This window comes from Taudactylus pleione, unplaced genomic scaffold (assembly GCF_031769625.1).
Source record: "Taudactylus pleione unplaced genomic scaffold, aTauple2 ptg000279l, whole genome shotgun sequence".
NCBI lineage: Eukaryota > Metazoa > Chordata > Amphibia > Anura > Myobatrachidae > Taudactylus > Taudactylus pleione.
This window is the reverse complement of record NW_028284681.1, coordinates 1,691,725-1,711,222: the sequence shown is the minus strand read 5'-3', so window position 1 is coordinate 1,711,222 and position 19,498 is coordinate 1,691,725. Positions and strand designations below refer to the sequence as shown.

Genomic DNA, 19,498 nt, shown 5'->3' with positions numbered 1-19,498 from the left:
CGAACCCATGACCTCAGTGCTGTGAGGCAGTAATGCTATTACACCGTCTGTGCTGCCCATATACAGATTACACCATACCTGTTCCCTTCGGGAAATCATGTTGAACTGCATGTGGGCCAGATGTAAAATGTGCAGTGATATTTAGGATTTGGGAGGGGTGTGTCCAAACACAAATCTAAATTTCACTGTAAACATAAAGCTGTCCAGCATTGCAAATCAGCCAGTATTTACCCTGCATGTGAAAAAATAAACTGTAACTGCACCCCTCAAAGTGCGACATGGTTTGTCCAGGTACACAATTATTTGCTCTTTGTTGCTTTACTCCCAACTTAGAATCAAGCCCTATAAGTCCTGCCTTATTCTCCCCACTGGCTACCACAGTCGCCATTCTACCAAATTTGCCTCCACATCCTCCCACACCAGCATTAACTGCTATGAAGTGGGCAAAATAAAAGATAGTAGGCGTCCCAGATATGTGTTATTATGTTGAAGACAAAATCGTAGATGGAAGGCATTGATATTTGTTGCCTTATCTTTTTACAAGAACATAGGGGACTATGCCCCATATTAGTCTGGGTAAAGCTGGTGTAGGACAAATGGCTTGCTTTTATATGGCCTGCAGAATGTCTGCTATACACTACCTCTCACACACACACACACCAATCATGCACCTTGTTTGCACATGTCAACTAATATTTGGAATTTTATGAAATTGGTATGGTGTCTGCTGTAAATACATACATGCCTGATCACCCCCCATCTCATATCGAGACAGGAAATACAATTAAAAGGCAATGAACAGAGCTTTTGTTTATTTTTTAAGAAAATTATTATTCCAGTGTTTACACCATAGTAGTTTCCCTCTTTTTACAGTTCTGTTGGGATAAACCTTTAGTGATTTTTCTGATGTGAACATTACTAAGGCCTTTTTACATTTTATTACCTTGCGTTCTATTAAAAAATGTTTAGCTAGAGTAAGTATCACTATGATGTGCAGTTCAGTAGGCCACAAATAGGACAAAGAGAAGCAAACTATTTTCTCATGCCTGTACAGTCCGTCATTGCTGCCTGTGAGAATATCACATGCACATGAGCTTAAGCATCTGTCATTACACCAGCAGTATTTCCTACTCTTCTCCCTTAGGTGTTTATGCCTGGAACTTATAAAAATATGAAAATAAGTAAAGCACCCATGTGAAAGTCCTTATTTTGACTGAGATAAATCTAATGATAACCACGAAGGTAAAAAGAGCAGCTATGTAATAGTGAATGGACAAAACCATAGAACATCAGATGCTGCTGCCCCATATTTCTGGTGTAAGGCAAACACATGCTGAACAATTTCCAGAGTCAACAACATTATGAAGATGTCAGCCCATTATGGTAGCTCTCCTGTAGTCTAGACACTGAACTTTATTTTAAGTAATTTCATCATTACAGTTAGTTTGTATTAAAAATGTACGTCTTAATCAATAAATAACATTCAATTTCATTTCATTGAAAATGGTCCAAGATTACAGTTACTGAATTAATGGGTCTATTACAGTTATTTTATACTTGTCAAGCGACTACCAATTCATGTCTGGATATGTGTCCAGCCTGCATAGCTCAACACACCCAGAATCCTCTGCCCCTTCCAGTGGCTCCTTCTTTACCCATTGGTAAGGCAGCTCATTAGTCTTTACTTGTTCTAGACCATCTTTATTATAGTTTGATTCATTACGCCACATATCAATTATCATCTGCAATGTAGAGCTCCTGACCTGCATTTCTGATCCATCACACTGCATAAGCAGATTACATAGTTCTTTAGCCAGACTCTTGATCATGCTCACTCTTTCATTGGCTTCATCCTCACTTTTACTATAGTACAGTACAGTGTTGCTAATCTTTGCATCGGATATGGGTTGTATATATTTCTTTTGCCAGCTGAGACAGACCATGTCCTCTTTGACTGGCTTTTTGTGAGCATAAAGCATGCTCAAGATGTGTCGGCACGGCAGCTTATACAAATTGTTAAAATAGCAAGTACAAGAGTTACCATTAAGAGAGACCTCATGGGACTCTTCTAAAATCTGGACTGCTATGAAATTAGTCTGTACATTTATGAGATGAGTGGACTTCTGAACCACTTCCCACTCTTTTAAGCAGAGCTGGAACCCAAGGTCGTTGCAGTGCTTTCTCAAGGAAAGTATCATAGCATCTGCTATTTTTATGGGTCTACTAGTAACCTTAGGGCTGAACAACAATGCATTTTTAGGATCATCTAGAATTAACTTAGAGCTTTCCAATGATGGAGATAGCTTCTCTGTATCTTTAATCTTGGGGGTTTTAAATGGGCCAATTAGTGAAACAGGTGAAGGTGAAGGTAAGATCCGCCGTGGCTTTCCTTTGTCATTCTTGCGTGAGACTTTAGGGGTACGCCTGGAAAATCCTAAAGAGCCATCCCTCTGGTTCTCTAGTCCTTTGCTGTTGAAACAGTCTGCAGATTCAACAAACTGCTGGAATGTAGTTTCCATGGAACTCTGCTTTGCAAGGAGGCTAGAGATGGTATCAGTCACGAGTCCCAGGCTATCCATGTAAATGTTACAAGCATGCAAGCCTTTCTTCACATGCATGTACCACAGCAGCTCACATGAGAACCAGTTTGTGCACAACTTGTCATACAAATCTTTGTCCAATTTGGGCTGCAGTTTTTCTGACAAGAAGGTCAGCTTCTCAGGAGATGTGTGGTAGATTGCATCATCTATCCATTTATGGAGCCAATCCTTGAAGTTAGAGGATCCCTTAATTTTTCTTTCAATGAGACGCACTGTGTGATACACTGATAGTAAAGCAGGAGCTGAAGGAAATGCAGCTTTCAGGAGATCCACATGTCCAAAAGATATATCAATATAGATAACCTTCACTTTTGGCCATTCTGGGTTGTATTCTTTAAACATTGCCAACATTTTGGATATGTTCCTTGCATTATCTTCTCTGACAAAAGAGAAGTTAACTACTTTTCCCATCCTCTCTTTGTTTTCTACTAGGAATGAATATAGGATGTAGCCATGTTTGCAGGTAACTTTGTGTATCAGAAGGCTCTCTGGGAACTTCTCAAACAAGCTGCTCATTTTACCAGTTTGAAAGCACAACTGATCTAGCTGCTGTTGACAGTCAATAATGAATGATGATTTTGAGTCAGCATCTCTGGTTTGAAAGTCTTTAATCAAATTTGCCAGGCGTGAAACGGCATCCACAGATATTCCTTGTGGAGTTGTGTTTATAGAGGCGGAAGACACATCAAGGGTATGACTTTCAGCAATATCTTGCACATCCAAAGTCAAGTCCGTATTTGACTTGCAAGGGTCATCTTCATAAAAGTTTTCCTGATCATCTTCCTTTTCTGGGGAAAGAGAAAGTCTTTCTTCACAGATCTTTTTCGGTGGTACATCACAGTTAACAGAAACTGTTTTTACACATGGTGTAATGAGTGAAGACTTTGTCTTTTCAGAGTGGATGTGGGTGGTACATTCTTCTTTAACCACCAATCGATCAAGTTTCATATCATACTGCAGAAGGAAGTACGCTGGACAGATATTCTCCCGATTCTTTCTTTTACCATTATTTCCTTGTAACTTGGAACAGCAAAACTTTACCTGAGTAAAGCTGGAAAGCAGAAAGTAGAAACAGTTAACTGCAATTTCATATAAGCAACTAGAATAGATAGAAAATATAAAGATATGGTTAAAGAATATTTCCAGCTGTAGCCATATAAGAAGAACAGGCTATTTCCCATGTTAGTAAGTTGCCAGCATGAGTTACAATTGGCTCATGTACAGAGAAGGAAATCTGTTAAGGAAGTTTGTAACTAGTTGTAAAACAACAGTATGAAAGAATTAATTCATAAAGCAAGCATGATGAAAGATATTTATGCTCTGCAATGAAAATAAATAAAAGATTTAAAAAATGGAATATAAGTTCCTTTATTGGAGAGCTATGTAATATCAACTAAAGGTGTGATATGTACGTTTTCAATAATACATCATTACTGACGATGTTTTTACAAATCCCATGTTCTATTGTGTATTTATTCATACATTCAATAAGAAATGACAGTGTTACAAATATATGTAAAGATAAGCTAAAGTAAGAATGTTAAAGCCAGTACAAATAATAATGTGAATTTTTATATAGCCTATATAAAGAGCAGACAAAAACTAAAAACAAAATAAAAGGATTTTCTAACTTTATCTACGGGTAAGCCATATCTTTAGCTATAACGCCTACCCCTAACACCCCACACAGACATTTTTTTACAGGACAGATAATACATATAACTAATACATTGCGGGTGCTTACATTATGTCCTGACGTATATTGGCGCCACACCTGCTGTTGTAATACTGGACAGAAGTGCTGTTTTGAATACTGTAGCTGGATTTGGTCTCTTTTTTGTAGGTTCTGAAGCACTCTTTAAAATCCTCATAGTTGATAAAGCAGGTGCCGCACTGCATGATTATTCCACACTTGTATAAGATGGATCTCTGTTACCGGGCTCCTTGCGCGATAACTGATAAAAGCAATAGGAAATTTCTGTTGGGAGACCAGTATAATATTTTGATAGGTTACCATTTGTCAGACAGCTCCTAATCAACTGGATAAACCTGGTAATTCTCTTGCAGCTAAGCAATTGTATGAGACTTTCCAATCCATTGCCCTTCTTGATGGCTTCTATGAATTTCTTTATGCGCGCTCAGTGTGCACTTGGAGAGTGCCTGTCCTATATTATTTACATCACCTGTGCTCCTTGCATGGACCTCTCTGCAGCTACTTAAATTACATCTTCTGGGTTGACCATTATGATTGGTTGCTCTGTGTACTCGGGGTCAGCCCCTCCATGTTTGTGTTCTTTCTTCTCTGGGAGGACCAGTCAGTCTGTTATATGTTCTCTGGATGGACCTGTGGATTCTGTGCTTGGAAGACTAATGTCTAGCTAGAGGACTGAGGCATTGATGTATAGAAACTAGGGGATCTATCTCTGTGGCACATATACACACAGCATTCTGAATCGGACACAGACACAGAATTATAAATAAGATGGCCCTACGCTCACAGACTTCTTATACACGCGTGTAGATCACACCCACAAATATTTGACCAATCAAGTAAATGTTTGAGAATGCAGGAACTAATTCAACCAATCGGTGGCCTTCTACTCGTGTTACATAACTGTAACACGGCCCAATCCGAGATCAGACTTTATCTCCGCCCATAAGAAATAGGGATATAAACCGGTCGGATGACATGTCTGATGACAGATAATAGCGCTACCGTTGTAAAGAGCCAATCACATCGCGACAAGCACAATGTTGTCATTGCGTCACTTCCGGCTCATGCACGCCGCTCGGTTGGGTATCAGGTTCGCTGCAGCTGTTTGCGGCCAAAGGTTATCATGTGACCTCTCTCTCTGTCACGTGACAGGAAAGATGGCGGCGTTCTTTCAAACGGAGGATCTGCCGGAACCAGAGAACAGGAATGCTCAAGATCTAAGGAGTGTGCTGGTCACTAGTGTCCTGAACCTAGAACCGCTGGACAAAGACCTTTTCAGGTGCTCGGAGCTGCAGAGCTAGGGTGCCAATGAAGGGGGTAATTAAAACCCATGCCCTCGTACCAGTCTTTAAACTGCTGTGGGACTATAACACCCAGCATGCCAACAACCAGATATATTGTTTAAGTAGCGGAGAAACTGATGAATGGGGATTACGTTTGTGTTTAGAAAAGTTACATGAATTGGAATTAGTAAACATAATTTATAATAATAATAAAACTTAAAAAAAAAAAAAAAAAGAATATTGCCAAAAAGCATAAGTATAATATTGATGCTTTGAAGGAGCTATTCAAAATGAAATGTATTTTGTCCTTTGTGTTATAAACTGCATGAAAATGACACAAAAAGCAGTATACAATACATTTTCATTCTTTTTCTATAGTATATGCTGTCTTTCATCGTTTCTTTATAACATTGAATGGTGGATATGACAAACATGGAAACTGCATTTAAACACTTATTACTTGCATACATTCATCAGCACTTTATAAGGGCATGCACTAATGTAGCAAACTTATAAAAGAATCAGAAAGGTAAATTATATGCAGTTCAGTCATACTGAACCACGCAGTGCAAGTCTGCAGAGTAATACAGCAAGCATGGCACTAACACTATAACATCATTTTTTTTAATGTTTTTTTAAATTACATCAAGAATTTTGTTTGTCTAAACATGGTTAAAGATGTACCGAATATTTTAGTGAAAAAAATAAAATATACCCAGAGGTTGTCTAGCGAACTGATTTCCATATGAAACTACAATGGATAGAGGGAGGATAGCATGGTCACATGGAATGCAACAGTGTCGGAGAAGGCACATTTGGCTGTGGATGCAAGCGTGCCAGTTAAGTGATTAATGCTTCATAATGATGCATTATACATCCCTCCAAACATGGCAACATCCTGCAAAGATAGTATGATCAACATAAATACTTTGTCATTTCAAGTATGTTATTTATCTACGTAATAACCAGCCTTTGTAATATAGAAATATCAAATAGTAGGTTTATGTAAAATACTTCTTTTCATTTAAGTGCACCTTATGTTCACACAAGGAGGCACATTTTTCATGTGATTACCTGCATGATGTCATTTTTTTATAATTCTATATACCTAACTATTTTGTGTCCTCATATTTTAAAAGTATTTAAATTAATTCCTTTTTATTTTCTTTATAACTTTTATTTAATTTCTAATATTATGTAGCATGCTTACTCAGTTTTCCTGTATTATGCAACACCTTTTCTAAATTTTTATTGTGCATATTTTTATTCTATGGGGTAATTCAATTAGCCCCAATACATTTTTGGGGGCGAAAAACGTGACTCTTCCCCATTTTTTAGCTGCAGGAAATTAATTAGAGCCTGTTTTTTGTCTAAAGGCACACATCCACTAGCTGATTTCTATTAGCAATTAGAAATCCAACATGATGGAAAACCTTGATAGCGTTGTGCTCATTATGAGAAACAGCCAATTGATATAAATCAGTTTATTTAATTTGCTAATAAAAATGCAGGCAAATTAGAAGTTTGCAGAATTTTTACTCTAATTTCTAAAGTGCCAACATTACACAGCACTGTATACTGAGGGCCTTCTTCAGTTAGTCGCAAACGCACTTTGAGACTTTAGTCGCATTGCGCATGCACAACTTTTCGGAATCTGCCTTTTTTTTTTTTTTCATGTCTTGACTTGCGTGCAGTTGCAATAAAAGTACAGTAAGGGTGGGTAATTGCAAATTGTGACAAACCTGGCCACTTAAAAGCCTCTAAAGAAGGCTCCTTAAGGGGTCTTAGTTGTCAGCTCTTAAGCTGGGTACACACTAGATGATATGTTGTCCGATCCAGCTGATCGAGCGACATATCAGGCATGTTGTCTAATGTGGTACCCGCTGGTTCATTCCATATCAGATCACTCCAAAAAAAATTAAATGTCCACCACCAATCTCAGATTTTTATAAATTTTTTTTGATGAGAGGATGTCAAAACAACTATTTTTGACAAATATCTCAACTGTTAGTTTCCAAAATATTGATTTTTCAATTAAACTATTTACTAATCGCGTCTTATTTATTAAGTTTATTTGTAGTACCAAATTACTTTATCTGCCTTACTTTTAGAATTACAGTAAAAATTCAAGATTTTGGAACAGAATTCAAAAACGCTAGGTTAAATCAACATTAGATAGCCCAATTTTCTTTAGGTACTTAACAAAGGTATACCTTACTGCCACACAAAAAAATCAGAATGGTACTCTGTTTCATATTGGAGAAAAAAAAGTTGACGTTTCATTACTGTTGTACCGCATACATAATTTACACAAAAAACCATGAAATGTAAAAAAAAAAAACTTAAACATAACTGAAGTTGAGTCAACAAACACATTATTTTCCCTTTGTTTGGAACATGTAACGGTTTGTAATTTTCTTTAAAGTGTCAGCAGACAGTGTATACTGCCTTCCAGGACGTCAATAAAAAGGAACAAAACACTTATCTCTTGAAGGCCAGGATAACATATTTGGCACCAAACCAATCAATAGAGTTAATATTTGATATAATGATATATATATATGATAAGCGTTAATGGCCACGATTCAATTCAGCGCGATGCTGAATAGCCTCGGGAGGGAGCTCCCGGGGCTATTCAATTCAGCACGCTGTTAAGTCAGAGAATGCCAGTTCTCGCAACATAACTTGGGTGTTTAGTCACGAGAACCGTCATTCTTTGACTAAAGTGCTGGCCACGAGGCTGTTAGCGCCGCACCAAGCCGGCAATCCAACAATAGCTGCACGGCTGGCACTTTTGTTGGATTTCTCCTCGCAACCCTAGGGGGGTGTGAGAAGAAATCCTTAAGTCGGACCAAACTTCGCGGTGAATTGAATAGCTTCGGGAGCTCCCTCTCTGGGCTATTCATCTCTTTGGGCACGATTCAATTAAACACTAAGTGAATAGCGCCGGGTATGAGCTCCCGGAGCTATTCAATTCTGCGAGAAGTTAGGTCGGGGAAGGCTCGTTCTTGCACCTTAAACAGGTTGTTTAGGCGAGAGAACGGGCATTCTCCGACTAAACTTCCCGGCGCTAAGGGCAGAAAACAGCATCGCGCCTGGACTTTTGTCGGATTTCTACTTGCATCCCCGCAGGGATGCGAGAAGAAATCCTTAGTCTGGTTTAGCAGTGCGAATGAACTTGAATAGCTCCGGGAGATGATTCCCAGCGCTGTTCACTTCGCGTTGAATAGAATCGTGCCCTTTGAATTGAATCATGGCCAATATGTCAACTTCATGCTGTTCTTAAACCAGGACAGAAACTTTGCTCAAAATGTAGAATCCAATTGTCATACTGTAAATAACAAACAGAGATATGCCAATAGAAGACGTTGAATCCCCAGTGACGAGTTTAACTGAACCTGCAGAAACATGAGCTGAATGAAAGTATTACAAAGCTTGGTTGTACACCAGTGAGATTGCATCCTGTAAAGAGAAGACACAAGGAGGTATATTTACTAAAGAGAGTTTTTAAAAATGGAGATGTTGCCCATAGCAATCAGATTCTACTTAACATTTAAATAGCTCCTTCTAGAATATAATAGTTAGAACCTGAGTGGTTGCTATGGGCAACATCTCCACTTCTACAAACTCTCACTTTAGTAAATATACCCCCAGAGGCATATGCTAAAAGAAAGGAAAGAGCGGGTAAGTAAAGCCATTCAAGAGAAGCTGATATTGTCTCTTCCAAGCACATCACTAGAATCACCCCATATATAAACAGCGTGCAGAGGCGCCACGACAAGTAATAAAAATATTAACTCTAGCACCAAACCAGTCAACAAATGTGTTATTCTGCCCTTCAAGAGAGAAACGTTTTGTTTTTAATAACGTCCTCTATGTAACGGAAATGCCTACTATCCAAGGAAGTACTGAAAGGCAATATACACTGTCTGCTGACACTTTAAGGAAAATTACAGACCATTACAACCGGTTCCAAACAAGGGGAAAATAATGTTATTGTTGACTTCAGTTATATTTAAGTTTTTAAATTCCATGGTTTCTTGTGTAAATTATGTAGGCGGTACAAAAGTAATCGAATGTCAACTTCATTAATTTTTTTTTTCCACTATGAAATAGAGTACCATTGGGATATCCAGGGCCGGATTAAGGTCTGTGGGGGCCCCTGGGCAACAAACTTGTTGGGCCCCCTAACAGTGATCACAGTATGCGTGTGTGTGTGTGTGTGTGTGTGTGTGTATATATATATATATATATACACACACACACACACACAGTGTGCCCCCCCAACCCCACAACCAGCCCACCAGCAGCACCACACTTTAAGATAAAAAGACATTAATTAACTCACCCTCCGGGCCGAGGCAACAGCCAGTGACCCAAGGCAGCGCCTGCAGCTCCTGTCTTCAGTACACCTCTGTGGGCTCCAGTCCAGACGCGGGTATTGAGGGGGTGTGCTGGTGTGGGGCTGCGCAGCGTGACCTCTGACGTCACGCCTGCATGCTGTACAGGCCCACTGCACAGCCTGCCTGCCGGAGCAGCGCCGCTCTCTGAGCCCAAGTGCTCAGCGAGCGCTGCCCGGCTGAAGTGACAGAGGACCGCAGCGGAGACAGCTAAATGCTGTACTCCGCCGGGCTCAGTATTGGCAGGGGACAGGGTGTGGGGGCCCAGGGACGACCCCTCCCCCCCTTGTCGCCCTGCCTATAATCCGGCCCTGGGGATATCTAATGTTGATTTAACCTTGCGTTTTTAATTCTGTTCCAAAATCTTGAATTGTACCTGTATTTCAAAACTTAAGGCAGATAAAGTAGTTTGGTTTGGATTCGTGAGGAAAAGTTACCTCAGGGGTCCAAATTTCGTGGTGATCCCTTAACAAACACCCGTGATACTTCAAATAAACTGAATAAATAAGCCGCAATTAGTAAATGGTTTAAATGAAAAATCAATATTTCGGAAACTAACAGTCAGACAGTTGAGATATTTGGCAGAAAGTTTTTTTGATATCCTCTCAACTAAAATATTTTCAGAAAAATCTGAGATGGGTAGGGGACACACCTGGTTGAACTGTCGTGAAATGACAGCTCATTGTCGCTGACTATGGGCCTGATTCAGAGCCGGAAGCTCTGACCATAGCGCTCGCTCTGAATCAGGGCCCTCCTCCATTAAAATGGAGCGTCCTCCTGGACGCTCGTATAGCTGTGGGTCACCACCCACAGCATATACGAGCGTCCAAAAAGATGGTCGCGATGGTCTTGACCATCGCGACCATCGGACTTGCGACGGAGGCCCTGCGGTAGGGTCTCCCTGCCACAAGCACTGGAGTGATTTTGGCTCTATCAGAGCCCAAATCACTCCCACTGACATCACTAGTGATGTCAGTGGGGCCGGCTTCAGACCTTAAGCGTTCCCATGGGAACGCCTCTGTCTGGCAGGAACGCCTCCGTCTGGCAGGCACGCCCCCGGCATGCCCACCAAAGGGGGCGTGCTGTCAATCAACATCGACAGCACGCCCCCTTTGGTGCGAGACCCGGAGCGACAGCTTGGCTGTCGCAGTCCGGGTCTCGCGCATGCGCACGACGGAGCTCCCTCGTCGTGCGCATGCGTAGTGGGGAACATGGACCCACTTGCGAGCGTACTGCTGCTTGCGAGTGGGTCTGAATGACCCCCCCATATGCGCTCCAGCGCATCGTCGGCGACATCTTCTGTTGGCCCTGCATGCAGGTCCGATGGGCAATATAGTTAGCTAGGGCCATGATGCCGAATGCATGGCCTGCTCCGTCGCTGCCGGCATACACACTTGCCGATTCCAGCTCCCCTGACGGGTCCCATCGCTGACTAGGTCGGGCACAGTCTAGTGCAGGGATGGGGAACCTCAGGCTCGGGGGCCGTATAAGGCCCCTGGAATCATTTGGTCTGGCCCTCAGAGCTTTTTTCTGCTAGCCTCATCTGGCTAGCAGGTGCTTAGAATGGCACTCTGCAACCAGAATCTATGCAGTAGTGCTGCTTGGACGCTTCAGACGATCACACTGCTGCCCTTACAGCTCCCCAGAGCATCATCTGGATGCTCCGGCCATTGCTGTAATCACCGGCGATTGAAGTATCATCCCCATGTGACATCACACAGAGGGGGCATGGTCTGCGCCGGACCCGCAAAATAATGTTATATATATCAAAATGGCCCTCGGCAAAAAAAAGGTTCCCCACCCCTGGTCTAGTGTGTACCAGCCTTTACCCTGGAGTACATGTAAAAATTGATAGTGCTGATTGCGTCTGATTTGTCCCAACTATGTAAAACACACCCATTTATTCAAATGAAGTGAAACAGCAAGAGCAGTGTTTAAAAAGTAATTTTACACTGCAAGTAACTCTCTTGTTTTCACAAATACGAGAAGACTGATTCATGCATAATTGGGGAAGAGGAAGCCTGCACTTATACTTTGCATTGAAATGTTATATGTTTCACAGAGCAATTCAGATCCAAGCCACTTGGGTAATTATTAGTTGCACAGTTCGGCCATTAGCTTTAATACATTTCTGTCGTGTGCTGTGATTTTACTTTTTAGCATTTTTTGGACTGTCTAGGAAGCTACACATCCAGTCCCATCTCTGCCAGCTATGACAAGGGAGGGAGTTGCAGCTCCAGTTTGGCAGATGCGACTGTTTGTGAATAGGTCACAGATATGACTATTTTTTAAATAAAATGCAAATTGCTATTAAGTTGTAGACTGACTCTGAATAAGGCCCTTAGTGTGGGGAACACTTGGTACATAAGGTAGCGAAATAACAATTCTATTTGCTTTAAGGCGAAGTGTGTGTGACTGCTGTAAGGCAGTAGCACTTTATAATAAAGTCGTCATTAACGACAGGCAAGCCTACACAGCTGCCAATAGTGTGGTATGGCTAGAATGAAGGGAGAAGGCAGAGACAGGAAACATGAACCAGTCAGCTGCTGGCATCCATAGCTTTCCTGCACCATTTATCAGAACAGCGTCCTTCCTCTGCTAGGTCTAGAGGATGTTCTTGCTTTTGTAATGCATGGGTATTGTCATTGTGATCACTACGTTTGTAGTAATTGTGTACCTATTATTTTTCTTTAGGGTCTTGCTCACTGCTAGAAAAAGCCAGGACATTTGTTCCCTATGTTTGTTGCCTTGTTGGCATCTGTTGTTACCCAGGAGGACACAGATCACCATTAGAGATGGCAACAACAGTCTGCAATAACAACTAAACACATTAGGTAGTGCAGCTGAAATGAGATGGTATTCCAATAATATTCAGTAGGTTCTTCTAAACAACACTGTCCTTTGTGTGATGACAATCCTTTACCCACCATCTAGTTTCCCACTGCCATCACAAAAAATGCTTTTGTGGGAGATATGACACAGAGCTGATCTACATACAGTTATCTCCAACTACCATCTGCAAGGGCATATAACATTATTACTGTATTCTAATATGGTTTTTACTTTTTTGGCCTATTAGCTGCACCCCATGCAATATTATTTTATTCCTGTGATTTGAATAGACAGGCCCTGTTTATAGTTGTATTACTAATACTAAGTAAAGCATAAAAACATCTCTCATTCCATTTCTGTGTGGTATTTAACTGTCATATGTAGTTATCCGGAAATCCAGACCATAGTTTCCACTGTTCTCCATTACAGAGGTTCTCATCACTGGGTACCCGTCACACAGAGACTATTTGGTGGTCAGATCGTTGGACAAGCATTGGTGGCAGCAGCTAGCTCTGTGAATGATGAAGAGCATGTCCACTCCTTACACTGCTACTTTGTGCGAGCAGGTAACAGTTTCTTCTTTATTTCTCTGAGCCAGTGCTACATGATAGAGTGGGAGGGTTGTACTAAATAAAATGTTATAATGTTGTAAATCATGATAAACTGATCTAGCAGCTCTTACAAGGCAGCCAGTGAATAAGTAGGCAGATTGCCAGATTTATTTTTCCATTATATTTCCATCCTGCAGCAGCAAGATAACATTCCTTCCCCTGCTCACTCTACCATCATCACCTCATTTCTAAGTCTTGGTAAAGTATTAACACTTTGACCTTCAATGGTAAAGTATTAACACTTTGACCTTCAAATATGGTGATGGTGGCAGGGATGTGCTTGTCTCCCCGTACCTGGAGATAGGAGTAATGCTTCAGGATTTGTGGTACTGAAATAAAGGACTTAAGGGAACCCACAAGGATTAGGTACCAGAGGGCATCAATTACCCAAGTCATTTACTATTGAAGGTTCAATACTATCTATTCAGCTACTCTTCAGTTGACCTCCATAGCAATAGAGCGTTTATGTGAATTAGGTAAAATCTAGCATGCGTATTTCCTGCTTATAATTCATCCTGCATTTAGAACACTGAGTCTACGTATTATGTCCATCATGATAACACAGGAATATGTGGACTGTACAAGTTCCGTCAGCAATTCACAAATATATGCATGCTTGTGTATTTCACTTTCTTTTATTGCAATTAAGAGTATATGGAAGTAGTTCAGAATATATAAATTAGTTGTGTGAGTTGCAGAAGACCGTATTTGTCGAATGGCTTCAGCCTAGAGCGGATGGGGCCTACCCTATCCCCTTTAAAGTAGGCAAATCCTGTGTCTGATGCAGCAGCCGTCTTATTAAGTGGTTTAGCAATAAGAATTGTAACTTTAAAATGTCAGTATTTAGCTTGTACATACTAGGAGGCAGCAAGTCTCAGATTTAATAAACAAAAAGAGTTAAATCAGACAGCCTTGGTCTGCAAGAAGCAGCAGCTGAAGGCTACATGGGAACAAAAATTGAAGATAACATATTATATTGTCAATATAATAAGTAGGACATATAACCAATTAAGGTCTAGCACGTATGAATATTAATTAAATTAATATTCACCATTTTGGATGAATTGGGAGTATGCTCAGATTATAGTATAAAGTATTGAGCAGAGACGGGGGGAGGACAGTCGGGGGAGCACTCGGAGGAAGGAGGAGAGAGCACACAACGAGGGGCTGTGGGCTGCCATATGTATGTATGAAATTGGCTGACTGACGCTGCACTCGGTGTCACAAATTTATTTTACAAGTATTCCCTACTGCTGCTAATATAACTTAAGTGTTTTTGTTTTAACTCTGCATTGGCAAAATACATGTATGATTAAGCTGTCTTGAAGTAAAAGCATTGTCATTTATTTTAGAATCTGTATTGGTGTGCATTATTTCATCGTCTTTTTATAACAAGTAAGGTTTATAAATAAATCTAGAACACATTGCGTTCAATCACTAGGGGACCCCAAGATTCCAGTGTTGTACCAAGTGGAGAGAACCCGGGATGGGCGAAGTTTCAGTGTGCGTTCTGTAAAGGCCATACAGCATGGGATGCCAATCCTGACATGCCAAGCTTCCTTCCATCGCTCCCAAGAAAGCCCGATGAAGCACCAGTACACAATGCCAACTGTGCCTCCACCAGAGGAGCTGCTCACCGGGGAGGAACTTATATACAAATACTTAAAGTAAGTGTGTGCTTATGTTGGATATATATTTAATGTTTATATATCTTGGTAATTAGTTTATCTGCACAAGTGCACTTAAAGAGTTTCTTGATGCCTAGAAACCCCACTACACTATAATTTATTTCCAGGTTAGTCTCTTGCACTTTTGCATGCATGAGTATAATCTGGCTGCAGTACAGTGTAGAGCAGGGTATTCAATATGCAAGCCTCTAGCCATTTTGAAACTACACATCCCAGCATACCCTGCCAAAGTTTTTCTATTAGGGTATGCTACTACTGTGGCAGGGCATGCTGAGGTGTAGTTTCACAACAGCTGGAGGGCCGCATGTTGAATAGCCCTGGTGTAGAGTGTTGGCTGAGTGTCAGCAGCAAGGAACTGCTTATGACTGCATTAGATTAACATCCCAGAATGCCATGCATGTGGGTCAGCACATTAGTGCGTCAATTGTCTTCACACTTATATTTACTAAAGTGAGAGTTTTTAGAAGTGGAGATGTTGCCCATAGCAAACAATCAATTTCTAGCTATTAACTTGTAGAAGGTGCTAGTTAAATGTTAAGTAGAATCTGGTTGCTGTGGGCAGGGCCTGATTAAGGGGGGGGGGGGGGGGGGCGGTCTTCCTGGGGCCCCCACAACTAGCACCTTCTGAGTACCTTGAAACACCCCCTAACGAACGGATTCCCCCTTTCTACCATGGTCAAAGTGGAGGCGGAGCCAATATGGCAAGCCCCACTCCCCCATATGACCTGCAAATTGCAGTGTTAGGGGGTGGGACCTAATGAAGTGAGCAGCAGCTGCATAAAATGTAAGTGTATGTGTACTGTTATATTGTGTTAATGTGTATGTATATTTGTGTATATATGTTATTGTATATACAGTATGTGTTTGTACAGTATATACAGTGTGTGTGTTTGTGTATATACAGCGGGTAAAATAAGTATTGAACAAATCAATATTTTTCTCAGTAAATATATTTGTAATGGGGATATTGTATTGAAATTTTCACCAAATGTCAGCAACAACCCGTGCAATCCACACATGCAAAGAAATCAGACCATAGATGTCCATAAATTAAGTTGTGTAATAATGTGAAATGACACAGGGAAAAAGTATTGAACACGCTTACTGAAATTTAATACTTCGTACAAAAGCCTTTGTTGGTAATGACAGCTTCAAGATGTGTCCTGTATGGAGAGACTAGTTGCATGCATTGCTCAGGTGTGATTTTGGCCCATTCGTCCACACAGTCTTCAAATCTTGAAGGTTCCATGGGCCTCTACTAGGAACTCTGATCTTTAGTTCTTTCCATAGATTTTCAATTGGATTCAAGTCAGGTGATTGGCTGGGCCATTCTAGCAGCTTTATTTTCTCTCTATGATACCAATTGAGTGTCCTTGGCTGTGTGTTTGGGATCATTGTCTTGCTGAAATGTCCACCCTCATGTCATCTTCAGCATCCTGGTAGATGGCAGCAGATTTTTATCAAGAATGTCTCGGTACATTTTTCCATTAATCCTTTCTTCAATCACATGAAGTATGCCAGTACCGTATGCTGAAAAACAGTCCCACACCATGATATTCCCACCTCCAAACTTCACTGTTGGTATGGTGCTTTTGGGGTGATGTGCAGAACCATTTCTCCTCCAACATGGTATGTATTATGGCATCCAAAGAGTTCAATTTTGGTCTCATCTGACAAGACTACATTCTCCCAGTATTTCACAGGCTTGTCCATATGTTGTGCAGCAAACTTAACGAGCTTCAACATGCTTTTTCTTCAGCAATGGAGCCTTGCGTGGTGAGCGTGCATACAGGCCATGCCGGTTGAGTGCATTACTTATTGTTTTCTTTGAAACAATTGTATCTGCTAATTCCAGGTCTTTCTGAAGTTCTCCACAAGTGGTCCTTGGCTCTTGGACAATTCTTCTGATAATTCTTTTCACTCCTCTGTCAGAAATCTTGCAAGGAGCACCTGGTCGTGGCTGATTTATGGTGAAATTATGTTCTTTACATTTCCGGATAATGGCCCCAATAGTGCTCACTGGAACATTCAGAAGTTTAGAAATCCGTATGTAACCAATGCCATCAGTATGTTTTGCAACAATAAGGTACCCATCATGAGATGTTTCTTGTGTGACACCTTGGTAATGAGACACCTTTTTATAGGCCATCAGTTGGGACTGAACCATCTTATATTAATTTGCACTGACAAGGGGCAGGATTGCTTTCTAATTACTGATAGGTTTCAGCTGGTGTTTTGGTTTTCCATGCCTTTTTTCACCTCCCTTTCTTCATGTGTCATTTCACATTATTACAAACAACTTAATTTATGGACATCTATGGTTTGATTTCTTTGCATGTATGGATTGCATGGGTTGTTGCTGACATTTGGTGAAAATTTAATTACAATAGTCCCATTACAAATCTATTTACTGAGAAAAATGTTGATGTGTTCAATACTTATTTTAGCCGCTGTATGTGTTGTTGTACATACAGTATGTATATGTGTTTGTGTATATGTGTGCGTGTGTTGTTATTATTAGGGATGTGCAGGTTCGGATTTTTTTCCGCCAGAAATTGGGTCTCAAAAAGAGGCAAAACGTCATCTTTCATGGACAAACATCATCTTTCATGGACTTTTGTCCAGGAATGATGATGTTTGTCCATGAAAGATGACGTTTTGCCTCTTTCTGAGACCCGAGCTTTGGCGGGAAAAATCTGAATTTGTCGGGAAAATCCAAAAACTAATCCGAGCCTGCACATCCCTAGTTTATATATACAGTATGTGTTAGTGTGTGTATATATTAGGGATGTGCAGGCTCGGATAGGTTCGAGTTTGCACGCCGAGTTCGGATTTTTCCCTCCAAAAAAACGGAACTCAGAAAGAGGCAAAACGTCATCTTGCATGGACAAACGTCATCATTCCTGGACAAAGTCATATGGCTATGGTCAACATCTCCACTTCTAGAAAATCTAAATTCAGTAATTAAACCCCTTCATCTCTGAGAAGCATATGAGGAGAGTGTGCAGTAAGAGTTAAAGTAGGCAGCGAAGCATGAGGGGGATCAATGTTGTAGAAATGCAACGAAAATTAGAAGGCGGCAATGTATTAGGATGAAAATTAAACGGAGGATGAAATGTGAATTAGCCTTGAGGGGATAATGAGGATGATAAAATAGAGGGCAATTAGGCATATGAGATAGTTAGTTAGATATAAAAAAAATATTAAGTATAGAGTTTAATTGGAATGTTGTTTTTTTTTTTATATATATGGAACCTCCCTCCTTTTAAAATGCCAAACAAACTGAAGCATCATGACTGTACTCAACCAGATGTCCTAGTGATTGGCTGAATCAATTTATAAATTGTTTACAAAGGTTTTAATGACAATTGTGCTGCATGCCGTAGATTCTATAAAGTAATCTCAGAAAAGAACACAAAGGAAACGGAGGAATGGATTTGAAAATGATGTACTCATTTCAACCATTATTAGTTTCACAATACTGTTCTTGAACCAAAGCCTAGGTCATAGGGGTCTCTTTTTAATGTATAAATAACTGCTTCAGTAATGCTATAAGTCTTAGGGGACTATGTATCAAAGCTTGATGAGAGAAAAAGTATTAACCAATCAGCTTCTAACTGTCACATTTTATAGGCTGTGTTTCAAATATGTTAGAAGCTGATTGGTTGGTGATTTATATCTCACAATTTTCTCTCTCATCAAGCTTTGATACATAGGCCTCTTAGTAAATATAATAAAGGAACACACCTGAAAATACTAAAACCATACTAGGCACTATATAAATGAATTGAATATAATGTTGGAAACCTGTCATAGTTAGCAAAGGTAATCTGGACATTACACTGTGTGAAATTGCTCATAAAAATATTAAAATAAGAGTAGATACCTTATACTATAGGCTGTCAGGACTGGACTATACCACAGGGTATCCCCACACCCAACCAGAGAATACCTAACAGACAAAAACAGGGAGTAGTCCTTGTCCTGGAGCCCAACAACTAAATTATGTACATAATTCTTAATAATAAAAAAATATAACATGAATTCAAAGATATTAAAAAAAATGCCCATTAGGGAAGGTTACATCTCACTCCACATTTTTGTAGTTTCCTCCAAATGGAACATGTGAGAGAAAAAGAACAGGGCAATACAGTGTAGTAAATTGCATCATAATCTTCATATATCCTCAGAAGTTCAAGCAAACCTAAAAGATGTATGCTCTCCCAAGGTCATTATATCACCATAAAGTAGAGTACACTGTCCACCCATGTGCAGCCCCCCTTTGGTAATGAATTTACAAGAAATCGATAACTTGCAAATCGGGTCAGCCTGTCTCCTCCCCACCTCCAGCAGGAATCAGTAGAATAATA

The 19,498-nt window shown here is 40.4% G+C and overlaps 2 protein-coding genes across 2 annotated transcripts in view; one reads left to right on the top strand and one right to left on the bottom strand.

Annotated features, from left to right (window-relative positions):
* Nucleotides 1-579: 579 nt before the first annotated feature.
* On the bottom strand, nucleotides 580-5,156 carry ZSWIM3 (zinc finger SWIM-type containing 3). The gene is made up of 2 exons (XM_088481947.1): nucleotides 4,345-5,156; nucleotides 580-3,651 (listed from the first exon to the last, which is right to left on the bottom strand). Exons 1-2 carry the CDS (start codon nucleotides 4,497-4,499, stop codon nucleotides 1,569-1,571), a joined length of 2,238 nt encoding a protein of 745 aa, XP_088338073.1. The 5' UTR covers nucleotides 4,500-5,156; the 3' UTR covers nucleotides 580-1,568.
* Nucleotides 5,157-5,316: 160 nt separating this feature from the next.
* Nucleotides 5,317-19,498, top strand: part of ACOT8 (acyl-CoA thioesterase 8) — a 20,974-nt gene continuing 6,792 nt past the window's right edge. The window contains exons 1-3 of the mRNA XM_088481914.1: nucleotides 5,317-5,593; nucleotides 13,259-13,395; nucleotides 14,882-15,107. Coding sequence (XP_088338040.1) covers nucleotides 5,352-5,593; nucleotides 13,259-13,395; nucleotides 14,882-15,107 — 605 coding nt within the window. The 5' untranslated portion in view covers nucleotides 5,317-5,351. The remainder of the gene's footprint in view (nucleotides 5,594-13,258; nucleotides 13,396-14,881; nucleotides 15,108-19,498) is intronic.